Source organism: Cydia amplana, chromosome 18 (assembly GCF_948474715.1).
Source record: "Cydia amplana chromosome 18, ilCydAmpl1.1, whole genome shotgun sequence".
In the NCBI taxonomy this organism is placed as follows: domain Eukaryota; kingdom Metazoa; phylum Arthropoda; class Insecta; order Lepidoptera; family Tortricidae; genus Cydia; species Cydia amplana.
The window spans coordinates 15,100,248-15,125,035 of NC_086086.1; the positions used below are offsets into that span (position 1 = coordinate 15,100,248).

General features: G+C 37.8%; 2 protein-coding genes across 2 annotated transcripts in view; both read left to right on the forward strand.

Moving 5' to 3' along the window:
- The first annotated feature begins 379 nt into the window (after positions 1-379).
- The window catches only part of LOC134656343 (integral membrane protein DGCR2/IDD-like), a 75,804-nt gene continuing 51,395 nt past the window's right edge, over positions 380-24,788 (forward strand). Inside the window, exon 1 of the mRNA XM_063511861.1 lies at positions 380-459. Coding sequence (XP_063367931.1) covers positions 408-459 — 52 coding nt within the window. The 5' untranslated portion in view covers positions 380-407. The remainder of the gene's footprint in view (positions 460-24,788) is intronic.
- On the forward strand, positions 4,493-8,985 carry LOC134656554 (uncharacterized). Its single transcript, XM_063512114.1, has 2 exons — positions 4,493-4,705; positions 4,786-8,985. Exons 1-2 carry the CDS (start codon positions 4,670-4,672, stop codon positions 8,983-8,985), a joined length of 4,236 nt encoding a protein of 1,411 aa, XP_063368184.1. The 5' UTR covers positions 4,493-4,669.

A 24,788-nucleotide genomic window follows, 5' to 3' on the forward strand; every position in this document is an offset into this window, starting at 1 on the left:
TTATCATTAGTCATAAAACTGAAACCTTTAACATTTCAGGATTTTCATTAGGCTATCCTATAGATAGGTTAGGTTAGGTTAGGTTTGTTTTATGGCAATCCTGAAAAGTGACGCGTTTCTGAACCAAATGAATTATGACTAACGTAAATGCGGGCAAACAATACATTATGGCTTAAAACTATTTGGGAAACAATAGAGATCCGTTCGAAATTACCTTGACGCGCTCTTATTCTCTTAAAAATAAACTCGCGTTCATTTTGAACACCTCGCCCGCTTATCAACTATTGCTGCTGACTGTACCCCGTAACCATCCCGTAACCACCCGTAACCCGGTGCACGGTCGCAGTGCCGCAGTAGGGGGCGCGGGGCAGCCGGCAGTCTGCGTACGGCATGCCCACCGCTCAGACATGGCGGCCGGCACGCTCGCGCTCGCGGTGTCGCTGCTCGCTGCGCTTGCCGGTGAGTTTACGATTTAAAAAAAAAATGGGTGCGTTCGGAAATTTGTAGGTTATAAATTTAATAATTAGATGTGTTTGTGGAAGAGTTGTCAGTTAAAAATGCACACGTTTGTTTATATGCGTTCGTTTATAAAAATGTAATTAAGTAGAGAAGATATTGAATATTTTGTTGACAAAAAAAAATACTTTCTCTAAAAGAGAAGTGATGCATTAAAATGAAAATTTCATGAAGATGGATAATTTTGGCTTAATTATGCCCATTTAATATTATAATATTTTTATGCTGCTTGCTTAAAGAGGAGCAAAAGTGAATTCACGATTTTTTTTTATAGCTGTAGGCACTGACTTAATATAAAAGAAATAGACACACAAAGCAGAACAAAAACGTCAAGAAATGTGGATCCCAATGACGTTTCGCACCATTTGCATTGATGATAAAAACGCTTACGTAAATTTTGAGTCAAGATAAATGTTTCGTACAGAAAAGAGCTTAATGTCGTAAGCATTAAGTGTCAAATTTGCAAACATGAGTACCAACACTGTTAAAAAATTTAGTCCGATGGCACTAAACGTAACGTATTTACGTCAAACAACGTCAAACGAGAATAATGAACGAATGGAGTCACTTTGGTACACTTTAATATGTATTACTGTACAGGAAAACCAATTGAAGTAATAAATAAAACAAATTTAATTTAATCGGGAGCTCAAATAAAATTAATTCGTGGTTCAAATTCAAACAAATTAAATTTTTAATTCGTAAGTATACGTCTTTAAATACTAATTTCCTTGAAATAAATTCTACTTATTAAATAAATGTGTATTTAAGATCTACATTTACTCATAGCACGGGTGCACGGGGAAATTTAGATACTGATTGGATTTTTTTTATAAAGTCTACCTATACTTTATAAAAAAAATCCTGTGGTTGTCACTGTGTTCCGACAGGTTTAGCATTTACAGTTAGTCGATATAAGCCCTTAATTGGTGGTGTATATGTCGGAAACAGGGAAATGGGCCGAACACACAAGTTGTCGCGCACAGCGCGATTCGCCATATAAAAGTCGGTATGTATCAAAACTAGTAATGTCAGTCTATATTTTGATGTGTGGTAACACCACTTGTTCTGACTAACTTTTGCTTGATGGTACTGTGAATAAGATGGCGGGAAAAGGAGTGCCGCGTACACGAGGTAATGAGCGGAGATCGTGGTAGTAAGATCAGTTAGGAGCCACGAGCTTCTAGGAGGCCCAATGCCCCATCAGAAACACATCAGGTGAGTGTTTGCTTTGCCATATTATTATGTCGACATAAACGTGCATCATAAGGTGGAAAGATGAGGAGACGGTTATAGCATATCGTTCTTTCCGTTAGTAGTAGTCCAATCTTGCAGTGCACTGCACACTTGGTAGTCAAGGAAATTGGACATGTATTTGAGGTGTGTCCGGGAACACACGGGCACGGTCGACTGAGTTGGAGCAACCGTGGCGAGACTATGGGGAAGGTGGAGGTCTCCGGGGGGGCATAGCCCCCCCGTCCGGCTAAGTGACAAATGTGCAAAGAGTCACCAGGGATATGGCCCTGTATAGACCGGAGCAAGTCGACCGATGCCCAACTGGAGGTGCATAGCCATTAAGTAGTATGTGGGTTAGCAACCACACAGAGCTTAAACGAGATGGAAGGGCACCAAGTAAAACTGAATCATTCATGTGAGTGATACAACCACATGAGAGAGGCAAGTCCTCATTGTATCTGTATACACATAATTAGGTAGAGTGGAATAAAGTTGGTCGACTCATCTTTCCATTCTAATGATATAAATGTGTAATTTATATATATTCATGCCGTCCATATGTATATAATATGTGAACCCAGCAATTAGTATTTCATACATATATTGTACAGGAGGGACGACATTTTGGTGGAGCGTGCTGGGATAACTATATAAATGAGCCGGATAAGCGAGGCTTATTTTTATCAAAATTATTTATTTTATCATGATTTGCTGTTGCAATCATGTTATATAGTGTTTAATAATAAAGAAATTAATCTGAGTACCATTTATTTTAGTAGTAAGGAAAATATGTATATTTGTATTTTGAAATTATACTAGTTCATAAGTCCTTTTATACTGAGTGATTGTCAGTCTCTAAAAGGGGAGAACTGAAAGGCACACAGTTCAAGAGTAAAAGGATAATTGCGTGGTTTGGAAGTGCGTAGAAAGTTTGAAAAAATTTCAACTGCAAATAATTAGAAAAAATATAGCACGAGTGTATGTAAAGCTTAAACTAGGATTAATTTTAGTAGAATATCGTGTAAAGTGCACTTAAATGAAATAATAACTTAAACCATTCATTCGTTTCATACGAATGTCTATGGTGCTAGTGCGTTCCCAAGTAATCGATTCTAACCGATTCGTTTGAAGTGAGCGATACTTGAAACTAATATAATGTTTTAGGTGATATTAATACAAAGGTGAATATTAAACAAGTTTTAATCTTGTTTTAGTTTGCAAAAATATGTAAACGATAAATATTTGTTCAGTAAACTCTTGGGTTTTACGAATTGAACGAATAGTCAAAATCGGTATTATGTAATCTCAGTGTGACAACACTACTATGGAATTTTCTTCTCGCATTTGCCGCCTTTTCGTTTGTTGTCAAACGCCAAACTTGTCATGAAAAATTTTGCTGTCTGGTGGTCGAGTATTTTTAAATGGGAAATAACTTTAATTAGAATTATCCATTCTAATTGGATTAGTGTTTTGCGAGTATATTTCGGTGTGACAGTGAATAGTTGTTGATAGAATACGACGATCAATAGGAAATATATCACGGATCAAGGTAAATATGCATCATGTTCTACTCTACGTGCATAGTACCGACGCGCTGCAATATTTCGGCGGTGCCAAGAAGTAAAATCCTTTGTTATTTGTTAATTTCAGTTCGTAGAGGATAAAACACGGAGTCAGGGGTTTCGTGTGAAGCATACGTAAGGGAAGGATAGTGATAAATTGTACCTATTCACAATGGAAGATATCCTGGCTAACATGGTCCAAATGCGACAAAATAAACTGAAAACATACATCGAAAACATTCAGTCTAACGATGCCGGTGATCTCATAATTGGAAGTGGGTCCGGTACGATAAGACAGTTACAGAATCTAATTAGCAAACTACAAAATGAAATACGGCACTATACGACTACCTCGTCGAACCCGGAAGCTACTGTAGTTAACCAGGCTATGGAGATTCAACTACAGGCGGAGGATTTAATCGTGAATATAGAGACATCCATGGCAGTTGTAGCTGATCAGCATAATACAACAACGGAACAACAAATGAATATTAAACTTCCAAAACTGCAACTACCTAAGTTTGATGGTGATCAGCTACGATGGTCAGAATTTTGGGATCGGTTTGTGTCCAATGTAGACAACCAGCCCATGGCCGAGGCTGATAAACTTAATTATTTGTTAAGTAGTCTGGAGGGCAAGGCAATGGAAGCTGTAGCGGGCATCAGTATAACAAATCACAATTATGCCATTGCCGTGGAGGCTCTCAAGTCGAGGTATGGGTCGAACGATGCTCTGATAGATGTCCACTACACTGCGCTTACCAACTTGGGTCGAGCAGAATATTCGGCTTCCAGTTGTAGGCATACTTTAGACCAGATTGAGCGGCATCTGCGGGTCCTGGAAAAGTTAGGTGAAGACACAGCAGGAAACCACCTACGGGCAAACATACTTGCCAAATTTCCAGAAGAAGTTTTACACCAATATCACCTTATGCCTCAACATTCAACGGATAATTCAACCTCGACAGTCAGACGGGTTTTACTGGACATTGTTATGGCTATGGAGAAAGCCCAGACCCAACCAATACCAAAAGGACTGGACACGAAACAAGTCATCACTACTGAAGTTCTCCAAACTCGATCTGATCCAGTACAAAATGACTCAAAATACAGACCAAGAAGAAACTTAAAAAGGAAAGCAGAAAATCCCGTTAAAGATAACATTCCTCCAAAAAAGAAGACCCGGTTACCTTGCATTTTCTGCAAGCTCCAAAATCATAATAGTGTGGATTGCAGGAGGTACAGTGACAATGAATCTAGAAAAAAGCAACTGTCTGGTAGATGTCACAAGTGTCTGAAACGGAACCATAATACAGATCAATGCCATAGAAAAATAAAATGCTACCGATGTGGTGATGGACACCTCCAGCTTTTGTGTCCAAAGCCAAAAGGTAAGGAAGATTTGCCTGTCAGTTGGCAAACAATGGTAAAGTGCTATATAGCAAATATAAATAAATACAATTTTTTACAGACAGCAGTGGCACAAATCAGCAACCCCAACAACAACAAAACAAGCAAACATAAGTGCAGACTTGTATTGGACTGTGGCTCACAGAGGAGTTACATAACTGTACGGGCTGCTTCCAAACTACAGCTATTACCGGATAATGAAGACCGACTCTTAGTGTTCACGTTTGGAGAAACTATTCCAAAGGAAATGCCGAGCCCTTCAGTGGAAGTTGTGTTAGAAACCAAGCGTGGCACCAAAAAACAAGTAAGAGTAAATATCGTTCCACATATTACTGAGAAGTTACCGATAGCTAAATTTGATCACTCAAGGGTTGATCTAGCGGCCGATGACGATTCTATTGGTGAAAATGTGAACCTCTTAATAGGGAACGATTATTATGAAGGTTTCAGACGTCAGGAGAAGATACAACTTAAGGATAACCTGTATTTGATCGATACTGACTTTGGTTGGCTGTATTCTGGAGATGAAAACCGTAAACGCACTACCCCAGAAAATATTCTAACTGTGACTACTTACTGCCACTGTCATAGTTCAAGCTGCCCTTATTTTACCGAACCGGACTTACCGCTCAGGAACATTGATATTAAATTTCTATGGTCTCTTGAGTGTATTGGCATAAATGACTCTCCAAAAGCCACTAGACAAGAGGAAGCTGTAAAACATTTCAATGACACCATACAATACAACAATGGACGTTATGAAGTAACGTGGCCATGGATTGAATATCCACCTCAGCTTCCTGTAAATTTCGGCATGGCGTTAGGAAGACTAAAGAGCTTGGTCAATAGATTGGATTCAGCAACGCTGCAAGAATATGATGATATTCTGAAGGAACAACTAAACGGAAATGTCATTGAAATAGTTGAACCACATAGGAATGACACCGAACACCCTGTGCACTACCTTGCTCATCACATTGTAAAAAATGAAGGAAAACGCGGGAGGATTGTGTACGATGCTTCAATGAGAAGCATGGACAAGAAAAGCCTGAACGAATGTCTGTATAGTGGGCCCTCCATGCTTGAGGATCTCACAGCCCTTCTTCTGAAGTTTAGGACAAAGAAAATAGCAATCGTCGCCGATGTAGAAAAGGCATTCTTGCAGGTAGGACTTCAAGAGAAGGACCGTGATGTGACAAGATTTCTGTGGGCTAAAGACATCACAAAGGACCTAACGGGAGACAATCTGTTATATCTTCGATTTTGCCGAGTCCCGTTTGGCATAATTTCAAGTCCGTTTCTCCTGACAGCGACTATTAGATATCACATGTCACAGACAGATGGAAACTTACTGAAGGATATAGCTAACAATTGTTATGTAGACAATCTAGTAACTGGAGCGAACTCTGTGAAAGAAGCGCAAGAAATTTATGAAAAGACGAGAGAAACCTTTGGGCAAATATCTATGAATATAAGAGATTGGTTATCAAATAATAAGGAATTTCTTGATCTTGTGCCTTCAGAGCAGCAAGCAAAACATGAAAATACAGTAAAAATTCTTGGATTGTCGTGGAACGTGAAAAGGGACACCGTGAAATTAAGAATTACTGATCAACACTTTGACAAAGATGCACCAGTCAACACTAAGAGGAAGGTACTTCGTACTTTAGCCCGGATCTACGATCCATGTGGTTTCATTTGCCCATTAACCTTACCATTGAAGGTGTTGTTTCGGAGCATCTGTGATCAAAAACATAAATGGGACACCAACCTACCGGATGACTTGGTGCAGTCCATGCAGGAAATATTGAACGTAATAAAAACAGCAGTAAATCTGGAATTGCCGAGATGTGTAACAAATGTCAATCCAGAGCTAGAGACAACATACCAGTTACATGGGTTTTCTGATGCCTCAAAGGCTGGATATGCTGCTGTTATTTATCTAACAACAAGAAGCAACCAAGGCACATCAATCTCATTCTTAATGGGAAAGTCTAGGATAGCCAAAGGTGAAGACACAAGTGAACTTCATATCCCGAAATTAGAGCTACTGGGTTTGCTCATAGCAAGTAGACTCTTGAAATATGTGAGAGAGAACCTATCTCTTCCAATAAGCAAGAAAATGTTGTGGACCGATAGTTTGGTCGTACATGGATGGATGCGGTCAGATAAATTGTTACTGCCCTTCGTATCAAACAGAGTAGAAGAGATCAGAAAAAACCAAATGGGAGCAGAGTTGTACTATATCAACACTAAAATGAACCCAGCTGATGTTGCCACAAGGCCTGACAGATGGAGTCAATCCAAGGAACTTTGGTTTAATGGTCCCACATTCTTAAAAGAGGATGAGACAATGTGGCCTATAGATAGATACTATATGAACCATATGACAGTCCTTTCTGTTGCGGAGGGCCTGGACCAGAGTGGACACAGTAGCATACCGGAAACTGATGATGGTCCAGGAAATGAGCCAAGAACTGTTGAAGCAAATGATAACCAACAGATGGAAATTGAAGACCAAATCGACCAGTTGACAAACAATAATTTAAGTGACGACATTCCAGAGATTTACTCAGTACAGGACACACCACCTTCACTGAACTCGGCAGCTAGTACTATAGCAGAAATAAAGAAACTGCAAAAACTTCATTTCGCCAACGAGATTGCAGGAAAGGTAACACATCTGACTAGAAATCTTGGACTGTTTCTAGATGTGGATGGTGTACTGAGATGTCAAGGACGAATGGTCAACACCACATGGAATTATGATATGAAACATCCTATATTGCTTCCCAGAGACTGTGAATTCACAAAAAGGATAATCAAGGAAACTCATGAAAGCAATTATCATGTTGGCACTACACATACTCTTAGTCTCATTAGAGAGAAGTACTGGATTCCACAAGGTAAACGTCAGGTGGAACGAGTGATCTCGAGATGTCAGCGGTGTGTCAAACACGGCGGTGGCCCTTATCGTCTGCCAACTGCGCCTGATCTACCTACTGAAAGAGTGAACTATAGCACACCATTCACGTACTGTGGAGTAGATTATTTTGGACCTCTTTATGTGAACACCCCAACTGGCAAACAGAAAAGGTGGGTTGCCCTATTCACTTGTTTAGCTGTTCGAGCCATTCATCTTGAGATTGTTAACAACTTGACTGCAGAAGAATGTCTCCTGGCACTCAGAAGATTTGCTGCTACTAGAAACACACCACAAAGACTGTATTCAGACAATGCCACATGTTTCAAACTAACATCTGAAGTTGTTAGTAAGCCATATTGCATTGAAAAGGGAATTGAATGGAGGTTTATACCTCAGCTGGCTCCGTGGCATGGTGGATTCTATGAACGACTGATAGGTGTAGTGAAGCATTCTCTAAAGCGCACTCTCGAAAAGCACCTTCTCGGAGACAGCAAGCTGTTAACTGTGTTAAAAGAAGTAGAAGCTGTAGTCAACTCAAGACCACTTACTAAAATTGGAACCGAAGTGATCCACATATTAAGACCAGCCGATTTCCTAAGCCTGGGGAAATGCTTAACTTTGACTCCAGCAATGAACAGTGTTTGTACGGTAGACAGTTCCAAACTTCAAGTTAATCTAATAGAAAGCTGGAAGAAGGGTCTGATAATCCTAGAGGAATTTAAGAAAATATTCATGGCACAGTACCTGACGAGTCTGAGGGAGAGATACCAAAACTCTCCTAAACAACCAAGAACTGTCTCTGATTGCGAACCTAAACTAGGGGACATCGTTCAAATAAAATCAGATCTAAAAAACCGCGAGTTATGGAAAGTCGGGAAGATAGCAGAGCTCATAAGGAGTGCAGATGGTAAACATAGGGTCGCTAAAGTTAAAGTTGGAGACTCCATAATGACTCGGTCTGTAGGTCATCTCTACCCGCTAGAGACTGAAACAGATGACTCTCCACAAACTGGAGCGACTGAGGAGGAACAAACTGCACCACCTCTAGACACGCCAATTGAGTATTTGGATCTGGATGCTGCCCCGAGCGCAAGCGATAGCATACAGCCACCACAAACCAATCCAGTACCTGAGAATCATGACGAGGTAGTCGCTGCTGAGGAAGTAATGAATGTGCAAGAATCTATGATGGATACTGAGACATCAAGATCTGAGGAAGTTACTTCCAACCCTGACAGTATCCTGCCGGGAACTAGAACTAAGAGGGACGCTGCTATTCGAGCCAGAGAGAAAATCCTGGAGTGGACGCGTCACCTGCTCACACTACTGCAATAAGACTCTTTTTTGCCTGTGGAGTGTCGCGCACAGCGCGATTCGCCATATAAAAGTCGGTATGTATCAAAACTAGTAATGTCAGTCTATATTTTGATGTGTGGTAACACCACTTGTTCTGACTAACTTTTGCTTGATGGTACTGTGAATAAGATGGCGGGAAAAGGAGTGCCGCGTACACGAGGTAATGAGCGGAGATCGTGGTAGTAAGATCAGTTAGGAGCCACGAGCTTCTAGGAGGCCCAATGCCCCATCAGAAACACATCAGGTGAGTGTTTGCTTTGCCATATTATTATGTCGACATAAACGTGCATCATAAGGTGGAAAGATGAGGAGACGGTTATAGCATATCGTTCTTTCCGTTAGTAGTAGTCCAATCTTGCAGTGCACTGCACACTTGGTAGTCAAGGAAATTGGACATGTATTTGAGGTGTGTCCGGGAACACACGGGCACGGTCGACTGAGTTGGAGCAACCGTGGCGAGACTATGGGGAAGGTGGAGGTCTCCGGGGGGGCATAGCCCCCCCGTCCGGCTAAGTGACAAATGTGCAAAGAGTCACCAGGGATATGGCCCTGTATAGACCGGAGCAAGTCGACCGATGCCCAACTGGAGGTGCATAGCCATTAAGTAGTATGTGGGTTAGCAACCACACAGAGCTTAAACGAGATGGAAGGGCACCAAGTAAAACTGAATCATTCATGTGAGTGATACAACCACATGAGAGAGGCAAGTCCTCATTTTATCTGTATACACATAATTAGGTAGAGTGGAATAAAGTTGGTCGACTCATCTTTCCATTCTAATGATATAAATGTGTAATTTATATATATTCATGCCGTCCATATGTATATAATATGTGAACCCAGCAATTAGTATTTCATACATATATTGTACAGGAGGGACGACACAAGTGCCGTTTTGCCTTGTTTAAAACTGCATCATCCCTATCTCTTGCTATAATTAAATAGCAGTCCACTTTGCACGTCGCATAGGTTTTCTTGGAAATCTTCAATTTAAACATAATATTATTTCTTATGAATTCCATATAAAAATAAAAATAAATATTGACCTCACATCGACTCATTAGAATTTTGTTCCTTGACATCCCTTCTTTGGTACTAACAAATTAATTTATTCAAAACCATAAAATTACCACCAGATTACATAAATTATGTAATGCTATCCAAAGAACTAACCGAAAGAAATACATTCCATCCTTTTTCCTTGCTTTATCATTGTTATTTTTACATATTTTAACGGCACATTTCGTAATTGTTGACAACTTCACATTTGAGCGTTTCAAACAATACTAAACGAAAAAGTAATGCATTATCTGTTTTGACATCACTTTTGTGGGGCCATTTTTGGCGGCTGATTGGGTATCCAGTTCTTTATACTATATCAATGGCTGTAGGTGAGTGAGTGCGGCAATTAGTAGGTTTACAGTTTTATGTAGATTATTGTAGATGATTTCGTGAGTGTCATACGGTCATAAGCCGCTGCGTTACAATTGATTTGGATCCTTCTATTGTTCAAAACATACAACGTTTGAACGCAAAGCTAATAATTTAAAATGCAAAATATGTACTATAAATGCGTTCGTGAAATAAATTGTTATTATAATGATAGGTATAAAGATTAAGTGAATATTATCATTAGGAAATTAAATAAAATTTACAAAATCAATACAATGAAAAAAAAACTTGTTAATTATGAATACTGTAAAAAGAAAAAATATATACTCAAAACCTATGGTCAAATTAACAACACCTATGATTCAAAACGTTTTACAATATTTTGAGCGTTTCGTTTTGATATACCTACATTTAAAACCCATATTATTAGCAGATAAAATTGTAAGTAGGTATAATTTAAAATATGTCCAGTCATGTTTCTTTGTATGTTAAATTATATAATTTAAATTTTACTTCAAAAATATTACCTACATCACGAATAAATATAAAAATTTCTAAGCGTCATATTTAAGATATGTCTGGTTTACAAAAGCAAGGAAATATTAAAGACGTCCTGACGTGACCTATATACGTCTTGCACAAATCCCTTTATTGTGGTGACAGTGCAGGCAATGTCAAATATACCTATACAATTTTGTAGTTTAATCCATTGTAATAGGGCGAAACTTGTATACATATTATTGCAGGTGCTAATAATTGCCGCAGAGCGTAACCCGCGGTGCAAACTTTTTAAAAAGCTCGAGCTTCGTTTGTTTTGATTGAAATCCAGGAAGCCGGTTCTGATTTAACAATTTGTTACGATTTTAATCCTGTTTTGACACGACCTTGACGTTAGCTCACGCTGATTGATGTGAGCGAAATAAACTACGACAGTTATTAAAATTAAGTGAAAATCGTGAAAGTTTAAATCAGTTTTAAAAAGTGGTTTTTAAGGTATTACGAAATTTACTTGATATACTTGAGGGCTGGTCTGGTCTAGTGGGTAGTGACCCTGCCTGTGAAGCCGCGGTCCTGGATTCGAGACCGGTAAGGGCATTTATTTGTGTGATAAGCACAGATATTTGTTTCTGAGTCTTGTGTTTTCTATGTACCTATTTATGTATTTATATATTATACAATATATCGTTGTCTGAGTACCCACAACACAAGCCTTCTTGAGCTTACTGTGGGACTTAGTCAATCTGTGTAAGAATGTACTATAATATTTATTTATTTATTTGTATTTAATATGACTCAACAATAGCCAGGTCATGATTACGTGTGTAGTGTATGTACATAATAATTATATTGAGTGCGACATGAAAGTGAACCCAATGTCACCGCTAAATGTTTTGCGGCACGCTCGGCCTTAACCACCGCTTTCCATTTGTTAAACAATTGAAAAACAGACCTGAAACTACCCTGACCTGAAGTTTCAGGTTAGTTTGAGGAATAGATTTAGATTTAGATTTATTTATTTCATAATATGAAATTACAATATAAATTGTTTTACACTAATCTATACGAATTTATATTATGATCGTCAAGTAGGAAAATAACAATTGATTATAATTATACAAATGTCAAGCAATACACAATTTAAAAACCATTATAAGCAATCAATTAATTATCTAACATAATACAGCCTAAAGTGTCATTCTATGGAACAGTCAGCAGCAGAAGTTGCTAAGCGGGCGAGGTGTTCAAAATGATCTTGACGCGACTTTATTTTTAAGAGAATAGGAGCGTGTCGAGGTAATTTTGAACACCTCGCCCGCTTAGCAACATCTGCTGCTGACTGAACTTGCTAACTATGCAAACAAACGTCACTAGTAAATTCTTATTTTTTGACCATTGATATAGTATAAAGAACTGGATACCCAATCAGCCGCCAAAAATGGCCCCACAAAAGTGATGTCAAAACAGATCATGCATTACTTTTTCGTTTAGTCTTGTTTGAAACGCTCAAATGTGAAGTTGTCAACAATTACGAAATGTGCCGTTAAAATATGTAAAAATAACAATGATAAAGCAAGGAAAAAGAATGGAATGTATTTCTTTCGGTTAGTTCTTTGGATAGCATTACATAATTTATGTAATCTGGTGGTAATTTTATGGTTTTGAATAAATTAATTTGTTAGTACCAAAGAAGGGATGTCAAGGAACAAAATTCTAATGAGTCGATGTGAGGTCAATATTTTTTTTTTTTTATATGGAATTCATAAGAAATAATATTATGTTTAAATTGAAGATTTCCAAGAAAACCTATGCGACGTGCAAAGTGGACTGCTATTTAATTATAGCAAGAGATAGGGGTGATGCAGTTTTAAACAAGGCAAAACGGCACTTGTGTGTTCGGCCCATTTCCCTGTTTCCGACATATACACCACCAATAAGGGCTTATATCGACTAACTGTAAATGCTAAACCTGTCGGAACACAGTGACAACCACAGGATTTTTTTTATAAAGTATAGGTAGACTTTATAAAAAAAATCCAATCAGTATCTAAATTTCCCCGTGCACCCGTGCTATGAGTAAATGTAGATCTTAAATACACAGTTATTTAATAAGTAGAATTTATTTCAAGGAAATTAGTATTTAAAGACGTATACTTACGAATTAAAAATTTAATTTGTTTGAATTTGAACCACGAATTAATTTTATTTGAGCTCCCGATTAAATTAAATTTGTTTTATTTATTACTTCAATTGGTTTTCCTGTACAGTAATACATATTAAAGTGTACCAAATTGACTCCATTCGTTCATTATTCTCGTTTGACGTTGTTTGACGTAAATACGTTACGTTTAGTGCCATCGGACTAAATTTTTTAACAGTGTTGGTACTTATGTTTGCAAATTTGACACTTAATGCTTACGACATTAAGCTCTTTTCTGTACGAAACATTTATCTTGACTCAAAATTTACGTAAGCGTTTTTATCATCAATGCAAATGGTGCGAAACGTCATTGGGATCCACATTTCTTGACGTTTTTGTTCTGCTTTGTGTGTCTATTTCTTTTATATTAAGTCAGTGTTTTTGACAGTTTCAATATGGCGGTTTGTTTACATAGTTAGCAAGTTCCATAGAATGACACTTTACAGTTTAAATTTTTGCTCGTGTTACAGGCTACATCCTGTACAGTATATTGAATAAAAATGCAGTTTTATTATTACATTTATTTTACAGGCTGACCCAAAAATACGTGTACTATTGATGTTACTTCTAATAAAGCTTTGCGTTTACGTATCAAATCCGAAGAAAATTTATTTTAAGGAAATATAATTATTTTTATTTCAGTTAAATTATGTTATACCTAATATACTATGTTAAAAAGGAGAATTATTCCTTAACGTTTTATGTCAACGTATTTTTGTGCCATCCTGTTACATTTTACCAATATAGTACTATTAAATTATTCGGTGTATTTTCACAAAATATGAATAAAAATTCGTGTTAATATTTAAAAGATCAGAGAAGAGGCATCAGCTGCTGACCCCCGTAACGATTAGTTTATAAAAAAACTAGCGACCCGCCCCGGCTTCGCACGGGTTAACAAATTATACATAAACCTTCCTCTTGAATTACTATTAAATATCTATTAAAACCGCATCTAAATCCGTTGCGTAGTTTTAAAGATCTAACCATATACATATACAGACAGACAGACAGCTATTTAATATTAGTAGTAGTAGTAGTAAAATACTTTATTGTACAAAAAGAAACATAAAACATGAAAGGACACACATCATTAGTTCCAGTTAACCCTTGAGCAATTGAATATTATATCGCAGTCCTTATTTCTGTTCGTCATATAGCATTCAAAATCATAATTAGTAATATTCAATTTTAATAAGAAAAATGTTATTCTTCTTTCTCTCTCTTCTATGCTTGAAACATTATAACAACATCTACTTAACACCTCGTGAAAGAAAGTCAGTGTTAAGGGGCCCACTGATTACCAGTCCGCCGGACGGTATCGTGTCAGTTAGAACAAAAAGTTGACAGTTCCGAACAACTGACAGGCCGATACCGTCCGGCGGACTGTTAATCAGTGGGCCCCTTTAAATTAATGAACAGTAAACAAGATATAAAAACGTTATGTCGGCTTTTTCAACTACAAACATAAGTTAAAAGGATTTGTTAAAACCTCTACACGTCACAGTTGTTAGCGTAGAGGGTCTACGAAAACCCTACCCAGAATTGCTACGAGCACCGCTACGAGAATTCGCTACGCCGTCGTAGCACATTCTGCAAATATTATGTCGTATATTGCGTGGCCTGTCACGCAACGCGCCAAAGACACATAATTATTAAGGGGCCCACTGATTACCAGTCCGCCGGACGGTATCGGCCTGTTAGTTGTTCGGAACTGTCAACTTTTTGTTCTAACTGCCAGGCCGATATCGTCCGGCGGACTGGTAACCAGTGGGCCCCTTTAAATCAATTGGCTATCGTAAAATTAATGTAGATGTCTAATTTTGCTTTTTTAATTCAGCTGTGAAAGTGTTTTATTATCACTGCTCAAAAAGACCTCCGGCCCGATTCAAACAAAAACGTCACTTTTTTCGTCTCATCGTAACTAGACGTATCTTAAAGTTCGAATCGGGCCACTCATGTAAATAAATAAAAAACAAGACATCAAAAATATTTTATTCCTACAAAACAAACACACCCCATACGTCACGAAACGCTAATTTGCAACATTTACCATTCAAAACTGACTTCTATTACTGGTTGTCAAGGTTCAAGTCTGCATATTGTTATCGTTGACAATTCTTTGTTAGCCAATTACTTATACGAGATATCGAACCGTGGCAGGATGCCAAATGGGGCAGTTCTTGCTCGTTTGTGAGAAAAACTTCCCAACGGTGGCACAGAGACTGGTGTAAGTTGATCCCCAGTGGTAAAGCAACAATGAAAGTATTTTTGCAGTGAGACGCCTCATGCGGTTCTCGTATGTTTCTTTTCAGAATCAGAATCAGAATTGTTTATTGCACTCATATTAGTATACAGATCTTAAAAACTACTTAGTACAGTTCCTTAATAAATGTGTTAATTATACAGAATTCTGAGTCTTGGAGACCCTATACTTCTCTAAGTGTAAGACCTGAGTGGACTCTCGAAGCGGAGCGTTCGGCGGGGCGTGCAGCGTGGCGTCGGGCTAACAAGTGATTTGAGCAGCGTGTACTAAGGCCGCTCCTATACGCTTGCATTTGTTTAACATACACGCCGCACGCCCCGCCCCGCTGCACGCCCAACTCGAGCGTCCACTCAGGCCTTACACTAAGGATAATTTGATAAACTAAGTTCTGACACTGACCTCTAAATAAGTAAAGTTTTTATATTTTTCCAAATATCTGGTTTTTTTAATATTATTATTATAGTTTTTTTTATGTAATTCGACATTAAGAGACCTTATACATCTCTAAGTAATTGTAATACGTTAGTTTTATTTGGTAGTTGCAGTTAGCTCTATTTTATAATTGTTTATGTATTATTTTTTTTTTTTTGCACAATTAGTATGTAAATTCAATGTTGTTGTTATAGCGGCAACAGAATTACATCATCACTGTGCTACCATCATGCCTCTCCCATTTCGTACCTATTCTATTTAATAAGTATCGCTTTTCTACTATCATACTCAGGACTTCTTCATTCGTCTTCCGTACGTACGGTATGTACGGTAGTTCTAGTAGTCTATTTTTTTTCGTTGGTTGAAAAAAAAAACAACGGGTTGCACTCCGGGAGTGCCGCCCGAAGTGAAAACTCAATGACTAGTGCAAAATGTCTGCAGCACTATGTATAATTGAGTTTAACGCCATCTAGCGTTATTTTGTCGCATTACTTGAAACCCCTAAGCACATCACTGTTAGTACTTGAGTTATATTAATACCAGTTAGAGGGAAACTCACTAGATGGCATTTAAATCAACAAAGAAAAACTCAATGACATTGTAAGTTTTTCGATCAGGTCACGTGTCCCTCTTACGGTCACGTGATCTGTCGCGAGTTTAACATTTTTTCCCCACCTCAAAAAGTTCACAGCGCCGCTAAAGAAGTTTTCACTTCAAAATACCTTAGCTAAACCTTGAAAGTTTTGACGTATAACAGTTTTTTGTGGGTTTAATACAAAGTGACCCCTTTTTAATCACTAACTTGTATTACACTGGCCGGTCTAAGGCTATAGAATAGCTTCGTGAATATCGTTTCGTTAACTACGACACAGAGGTAAAGACAAACCGAAATAGGTCAAAGCTTTTTCTTATGAACGTCACACAGTTTGGGAAGCGTTGTTGGCTGTTTTGTTTTCCCTGTTATGAGGCTTTTGTGATGTACAGTCGCCATCAGATATATCGGAGCGGCCAAGGCGCTCACAAATATCTTAACACGCCTCTATTTTCAGGGCGTTAGAGCGCGTGTTCAGATATTGTGAACACTTTGGCCGCTCCGATATATCTGATGGCGACTGTAAGTAATATGTATAGTTGGTCGAACCAATTTGTCAGTCAGTAAGAACCAGGAAAACTATACTCATCCTTTTCTTTTGGGTGCTAGTACTAGTGTAAGACAATGATAGTATGATTCTCTCTGTCTATGTTTGAAATGAGACAGTCCTTTGACAAATTATAAATTATATCTATTACAATACAATACAAATACAAATACTCTTTATTGCACACCTCAATAAAAGAAGACAGTACAAAAGAAAACAGAAATACAAGCAGAGGTAAACAACAGGCGGTCTTATCGCTAAAAAGCGATCTCTTCCAGACAAACTTTGGGTAGCGGAAATTAATACATTTACATTTATGTCAGTTAGGTGTTCCAAATGCAATGAAAGAAACCTATCACTAAATACATCGAAAACAGACAAATTACCATGCAAAGAAAAATAAACAAAATAAAAATACATATATAATACATACACATACTTATATATACATACATAAATAAATACATATATAATAATAATATAATACAATATTACTAGGGGATAAAAGTTTTTGTTGCTCGGGAGGCATCCATTTTATAATTTAGTATAAAGTTAAGTGTCTTGAGAGAACGGAGGTCTTCTTATAAAACACCGATGAGGAGGTATTTACTTTATTTGATTTTACAATTACGAGTTTAATTCAATATAGTTTAGAAGCGCGAGGGTGTACCGGTACACCGAGCGATTCGGAGCTCACGTGTAGCCTGGTCGCTGGATGCGAACTAGATGAGGACTCGATGAGAACTCGATGAGAACTGTCTTCCGCTGGTCGGGATGGCCGCTTATATTCATCCCGAAACCGTGGGGATGCGTTGTCTGGAGTCACGTAGGCCATGAGAAGTTTCTGGAGCGTTTATGCTGTCGCTGCCATTAAGATAATGAAGAGTCGATCCCGTGGGAGCGGTATTAATTGACAACCGCCATAAAATAGGTGATGCATTACATACGCCTGTACTTGTATCAAAGGGTGCGTTTGTTTATCCCATTAGGTGCGTCTGCATTCCTTCTATCGACGCTGAAGATAATCTTTAATGTCTTGCCGTCGGTGTGTTGCTGGAGGTCGGGGATACGTGGGAAGCGTTCCTTAACTCCTCCCCCCTTAAGAGAGAACTAAGGGTGTAGCTTGTTACGCCCGTGTTCTCGATGCTGCTGCGGCGTTGGGTGCACTTGAGGTATATGGCGCACCCGATGAGGCACATAAATATGCTTATGCTCCACACGCTGGGTATCCAAATATGTTGATGTATGTTTGATTTGATTGTTGATTCTAATGGCTTCAGGTGTATTTGTAAATCTTCATCCGTATATTGGATCTTATCTGTTTTTTGTTCTAAGTGCATCTGTATCTGCTGGACTTCTTCTTTGAATAGATTGTTGGTTTTCGAGATCACTTTAGTATATAGGTTCGCCATCTGTAGTTCACAGCCGGGATTAAGGTGTAGTTTATATGGCCCTTGGATGACTTCGTAAAACGTTTCATTGCAATTGATGGTTACTCGTTGTGGTCCTCTTGAGTATAACAGGAAATTGCCGTCGTTTATTGTTGTGATAGCTTCCTCTTCTTCTAGTTTCGTCGTAAGGCACGTGTGGTTGTTTTTGAGAAGCAGAGCTTGATGGATGCAGTCAGGTGTTTTATTGGAGTCCTTCCACCAAACGTGTTTGCAGACCATCATGGTTTTCTTAGCTTTGCATTGTTCAGCACTTGGGTAGGCGTACCATGAGTTTTTAATGAGGATTGAAGGTTTTTGGATTTCGAGGATTAGACCATCATGAGTCGGGAAAGGGATGAGGTTGTATGCATTACCACTTTTGGCTTTAATTTCCGCTATTTTTGCAACAAAGTGTATGACATTACTAACAGTGTAAACCATAATACGATCGACTTCTACATTGTTTGCCTCCTCAAAAATGTCTTTACAAGGTATTCCTGGCTTAGCTAATGTTATGCCTAACTCTAAGATATTAATTATATCTTCCATTAATATAAAAGTAGTTAAAATATCAATATTTGCCTTATTAGTAAAACTTACTTCGTACATAGTGTTTAAACGTTTTGTAATGCTTTTAAGCCTTAAGTCAACTTTGTTAATAGTTTCGTTTAAGTTGTTAAGTAATGTTTCTTGGTTATTTGTAAGGGTTTGAATATTGTTATTAATTTCTTTTAAATCATTCGCATCAGGGTTTCCAGCTATAAATTTAACAATTGTTCCAAGACCATCAATAAGGCCGCGTTTGGATCGACCAACGTTTTGGTTCATTAATCCTTTTAATCTTCCTAATAAATGGGTATAAAGACTGTTAATGTGGTAATTATCAGTTTGAACTCTATTAGACATTAATTTGTTAAGGATGTTAAGGATTTCGGTTAGATTACATCTTTTGGTTAGATATCTGTAGCCTTCTATTTCTGCAATTGGTCCTATTTTTTCGAGGTATATGCCATTGGGATTTTCTAACTTCTTGATTTGGTAGGGTTGACTACCCTGGACTTGGAGGAACCTGTAACAACAACAGGCCTCAATTTATTTGCTGCTCGTCGTTTACCTCGACTATCCAAATATATTTTTGGGGCTTTTGTGTCGCGAATGTAGGTTTTTCGGCGAGTACAAAATACGTTAGCTTGTTTATTAGTGGTTGGGAGTTTTTCGTGAGTTTCGACTATTGGGGCTGGTAATTCGGTATTCTTATTATATTCGTCTGTTCTTTTTATTTGAGCATCCCGTTTTATTTTGTATATATAATCGTAAACCGTTTTTAAATGTTCTCTATGTTTTTCCAATAGAGTATTTAACAACTGTGAATTATGGAGAAAGTTAAACAAAGGTTCCGTTTCAATATGTCCAAATAAGATTTCATGTGGAGTTAATTTTGTGTCTGATTGTATCGAGCTGTTGTATGCTATTAATGCGAGTTTCATTTTGTCATCGTGCGGTAGTTTATTTTTATATTGTTCACTAAGCAATCGACAATGTTCTCTCAAAGTTGAGTGGAATCTTTCGACGATCCCGTGTGATGCTGGATTATAAGGCGTAGTGAAATTAATCTTAATGTGATATAAATTAACTAATTCCTTAAGTAGTGCGAATTCTTTTCCTGCGTCAGTCGTTATTTCTGCAGGGACACCATAGTGTGCAAAGTAAGAAAGAAGTTTTGACATAACTGTTGAGCTATTTTTATCTTTTAATCTTTTAACTACTGCGAAACGAGAGAATCCGTCTACTATAGATAAGTAAAGCTTGCCTTCAATATCAACAACATCGCAAAAAATATGATTAAGTGGTCGCAAAGCTATTGGTGGCAATAACATTGGTGGACGCATTGGATGCCGTTCGTATTTGCCTGCCTTACAAATAGAGCAGTTATTAATATATTCGCGGATATCGGACATAATATTTTTCCACCAATATTTCCTACTAATATGCATTAAAGTTTCGGTAATACCGCGATGATTCGTTTTTCCTTCGTGATAACTTTTTATGATATCGATTTGCTTTTCCTTTTCAACTACGGTTTCCACTATTTCAGTACAACGAGTTATACGAATTTGAGGATTATGTTCTTTAGTGAGGATCTTTACCATTTCTTGATATAATTCATCTACGTAAAAGAAAGCGTAATAGTGAATACCTGGTTTTAAATACTCGCGTGCAGGTTTCCTGAGTGCTTCTCCCGGTCGTTTAGATGTATACAGGCTAACTTCTATGATTTCGTTACCGTCTTCCTTTCGCACGTTTATATTATCTAATTTATTGTGTAGTTTAAAATAAATTTGATGTGGCTTTTTATTTATGACATCATTCATAATAGGAATTCCCTGGTGTATGTTGTCATCTTGTGAGTGCTGTGTTTGGATTTCTTCGCGGTTATCATTGTAGTTAATTTGTTCATCCATGTCGCTACCGTTCTGAGCTAATATTGATTCATTATCGTTAAAATTAATTTTTACCCGTGACAAAGCGTCTGCGTTCGAGTTAATAGAGCCTTGTTTGTATTTTATTTCGAAGTCGAATTCAGCTAGTCGAAGTCTCCACCTAGTTAACCTAGAATTGGGGTCTTTTAAAGACATTAACCAAGTTAAAGGTTTATGATCGGTGTAAATGATGAACTTACGACCATATAAGTACGGTCTAAAGTGTTTGCAAGCCCAAACTATCGCAAGTAGCTCTTTTTCAGTTGTAGAATATTTAGATTCTGTATCAGATAAAGTTCTAGATGCATAAGCGATTGGTTTTTCGACATTATCTTCTTTCTGAGACAAAACCGCTCCTAACGCTATGTCACTAGCGTCTGTGGTAACAATAAATTGTTGATCAAAATCTGGATACTTTAAAATAGGTTCGTTGGTAATTAATTCTTTTAGCTTCTGTACTGACTTTAAAAACTCATCATCTATTATAATCTTGGCGCGTTTTTTTAAGCATTTAGTCAATGGTTTTGTTATTTGAGCATAGTTATTAATGAATCTCCTATAATAGCCTGTCAATCCCAAAAAGGATCGTATTTCTTTTTCGGTTTTTGGTACTGGGAAATTAACTATGTCTTGTACTTTGCGTTGGTTAGGTGTTAGACCGTTAGGTGTTAACTCGTGTCCTAAGTACTCTACATGTTTTTGAAGAAACTCAGATTTATCTGGTTGTATTTTTAAATTATGTTGTCGCAAGCGTTCAAATACTTTTCGTAATTTTTGTATGTGCTCGTCCAACGAAGTTGAGTAAATGATTATATCGTCTAGATATACGAGGCATGTATTATATAAGAGGTCGCGTAATATTAAATCCATTAATCGTTGAAATGTAGCCGGAGCGTTTTTTAAACCAAAAGGCATGCGTAAAAATTCCCAATGTCCGTGATTAGTTGAAAACGCAGTTTTTTCGATATCTTCCTCGTGCATTTCTATCTGATGGTACCCACTCGCGAGGTCTAGCGTAGTGAAGTACTGAGCTCTACCTAATTTATCCAATATTTCCTCTATATTTGGCAGAGGATATTTATCTTCGATTGTTTTTGCATTTAATTGCCTGTAGTCTATGACCATGCGCCATTTAACCTTACCGGATGCGTCAGGTTTTTTAGGTACAATGTGAACAGGACAACTCCAAGGGGAATTAGACTCACGAATAATGCCATTTTTAAGTAACTCGTAAACTTGTTTGTCTATTTCCTCTTGTTGTTTTGGTGGTTTCCTGTAATTGCGCACATAAATGGGTGTATCATCTGTCAAACGTAATTTATGTTTAACTGTATGGGTAAAGGTAAGTGGCTCTTGACCCGTATGAAACACGTCTTTAAATTCGTGTACTAACTTGGTAATTTTAGCTTTTTCTTCCATATTCATGTGATCCGTTCGAATCGTTAATTTACTAGCTTCCGTTTTGTTTATTTTAACATTGTCTAATACTTCCGATACAGATTTTAATCCATTCGGTATTGGTTGTAAGAAATTATCAAAATTATTTTTGAATTTTTGGGGCCTAGGACTTAGGTTTGTGACACCTAATCTATATTTGCCATCTATCACTGACACTAATGCACAATTAATGAGGACGGTGTTTGTCCCGATTTCAGGGATAAAGTATTCGCCGTCCGGTTTGTTAGATACACATGTAATTAGATTATCCGAGAGCGGATCGATTTTTGAGATTTTCTCCGGATAGTCTATGCTAATTGGAATTATTTTGTTTGGCATGATAAGTTCACACTTTTTTGGATGAATTATTGCGTTAAGCTTTAAAATCAGGTCCCATCCTATCATTCCCGCATATTTGGGGTCAAAGTCATAGATCAAAAATTCATGTTCTATGTCTTCGCCTAACGGGTATAATTTTAAATTAATAGCTCCTCGATGTTTTGTTTTACTATGAGCAGTCGTAATTGTAAACTCTTTATCGATAACTTTATTATTAAAATTCCTATTAGACTTCAATATTGATGATCCAATAAGGCACCTATTACTACCAGAATCTATTAAGATTTTTCCTCCCCATTCATCTATAGTGATATATGGGAGATGATCTTTATCTAAATAATTTAATTTTACGTCAATTCGTTTTGTGGTCCTGTTTCTTGAAAAAAATCATCGCCATCATACGTGTTGGGGTCATAATTATGTTCGTAATTACCATTATGTTCATTGGTATTTATTTGTGTATTAAAAACTTCTACCGGTCGCGGTCTTGGCGGACGATTTACAGGTCGCCTACTAGTCGCGGTTCTCATTGAAATATCACTATCTAAATGGTCAGTTAATCTTTGAGGTTGGTGTTTTGGCGGGTATGTTTGTCGCCATTGTTCCGGAGTTGGTCGCGGTTGGTTGGCCCAATGCATTTGATTGTTGTTGTTATTTAACTGCAGATTAGGATAAGATATTTGTGCGAATTGGTTAGATTGGTGTTGATTTACGCGGTTTTGATTGAAATTCGGTTTTAGTATAGTATGTTGATTATAGTTTTTATTATTATAGTTAAATCTTGGATTAGATTTAAATGATTTTTCTTGTTTTCTCTGGAAGTACTCGGGGTGGACTTCTAACTCGTGTTTTAATTGATTATACGCGTCATCAAAAGTGGTGTGTTGCGCGGAACGGATTAATCGATCAGTCGCGATATCCAAGTGTTTACATAATTGGTCGATGCAAACGTTCTCCAAAATGGCTGTTGCTTGCGGTGAATCCGCTTTATTTTTCGCTGCGTACAAAAGTTCTTTTATTTTATCAGCAAATCCTAGAGCACTTTCGTTAGGGAACCGTTTAATGCGAGTGATTTCAGAAATAATTTGTTCTATACTTCTAGTGTCACCAAATTTAGACCTTAAGGAATTTACAATTTCTTCTACCGTGTTGTTTGGCATGTGAGCAATTGCTTTAATTGCTTCCCCGCGTAACTTGCTTTTTAATATAATTGGAAACAGGGCCCTTGCGTCAGCGTCTGCTGCTCTAGCTAACATAGTAACTTGATTTAAAAAGAAATCTAACGTTTGTCTATCACCTTCATATTTGGGCAAATATTTTTCGATCGTAGTATGATTCAGAGCCATTTTGATATTAAATTAATTAAATCCTATCACAGAATAGAACTGTCTCTTTTTTTTTTTAAAGAGAAAAAAATGGTGGAAATGCGTACAAAATAATTAGGAAAATGAAAGGAAAATGTAGGAAAACTCACAGGGTAGCCGCCAGTGCGATGAGTACTGTGGTCTTCATAAGGCAGTGGTCGAATCTCTTCAGGTTGAAACCTTCCAGTTCGCGCCGACGATGTGTAGCCGCTGCTCGCTGGGAGACTCGCCCGTCGCTGTCACCAGTTAAGTGTCTTGAGAGAACGGAGGTCTTCTTATAAAACACCGATGAGGAGGTATTTACTTTATTTGATTTTACAATTACGAGTTTAATTCAATATAGTTTAGAAGCGCGAGGGTGTACCGGTACACCGAGCGATTCGGAGCTCACGTGTAGCCTGGTCGCTGGATGCGAACTAGATGAGGACTCGATGAGAACTCGATGAGAACTGTCTTCCGCTGGTCGGGATGGCCGCTTATATTCATCCCGAAACCGTGGGGATGCGTTGTCTGGAGTCACGTAGGCCATGAGAAGTTTCTGGAGCGTTTATGCTGTCGCTGCCATTAAGATAATGAAGAGTCGATCCCGTGGGAGCGGTATTAATTGACAACCGCCATAAAATAGGTGATGCATTACATACGCCTGTACTTGTATCAAAGGGTGCGTTTGTTTATCCCATTAGGTGCGTCTGCATTCCTTCTATCGACGCTGAAGATAATCTTTAATGTCTTGCCGTCGGTGTGTTGCTGGAGGTCGGGGATACGTGGGAAGCGTTCCTTAACTATAATAATTATTTACGTTAAC

Bases quoted from the DNA above. Each gene is read 5' to 3' on its own strand.
- LOC134656554 (XM_063512114.1), top strand. From the start codon at position 4,670: ATGGACACCTCCAGCTTTTGTGTCCAAAGCCAAAAG. The intron at 4,706-4,785 runs GTAAGGAAGATT...AATTTTTTACAG, and splicing joins TTTGTGTCCAAAGCCAAAAG to ACAGCAGTGGCACAAATCAG.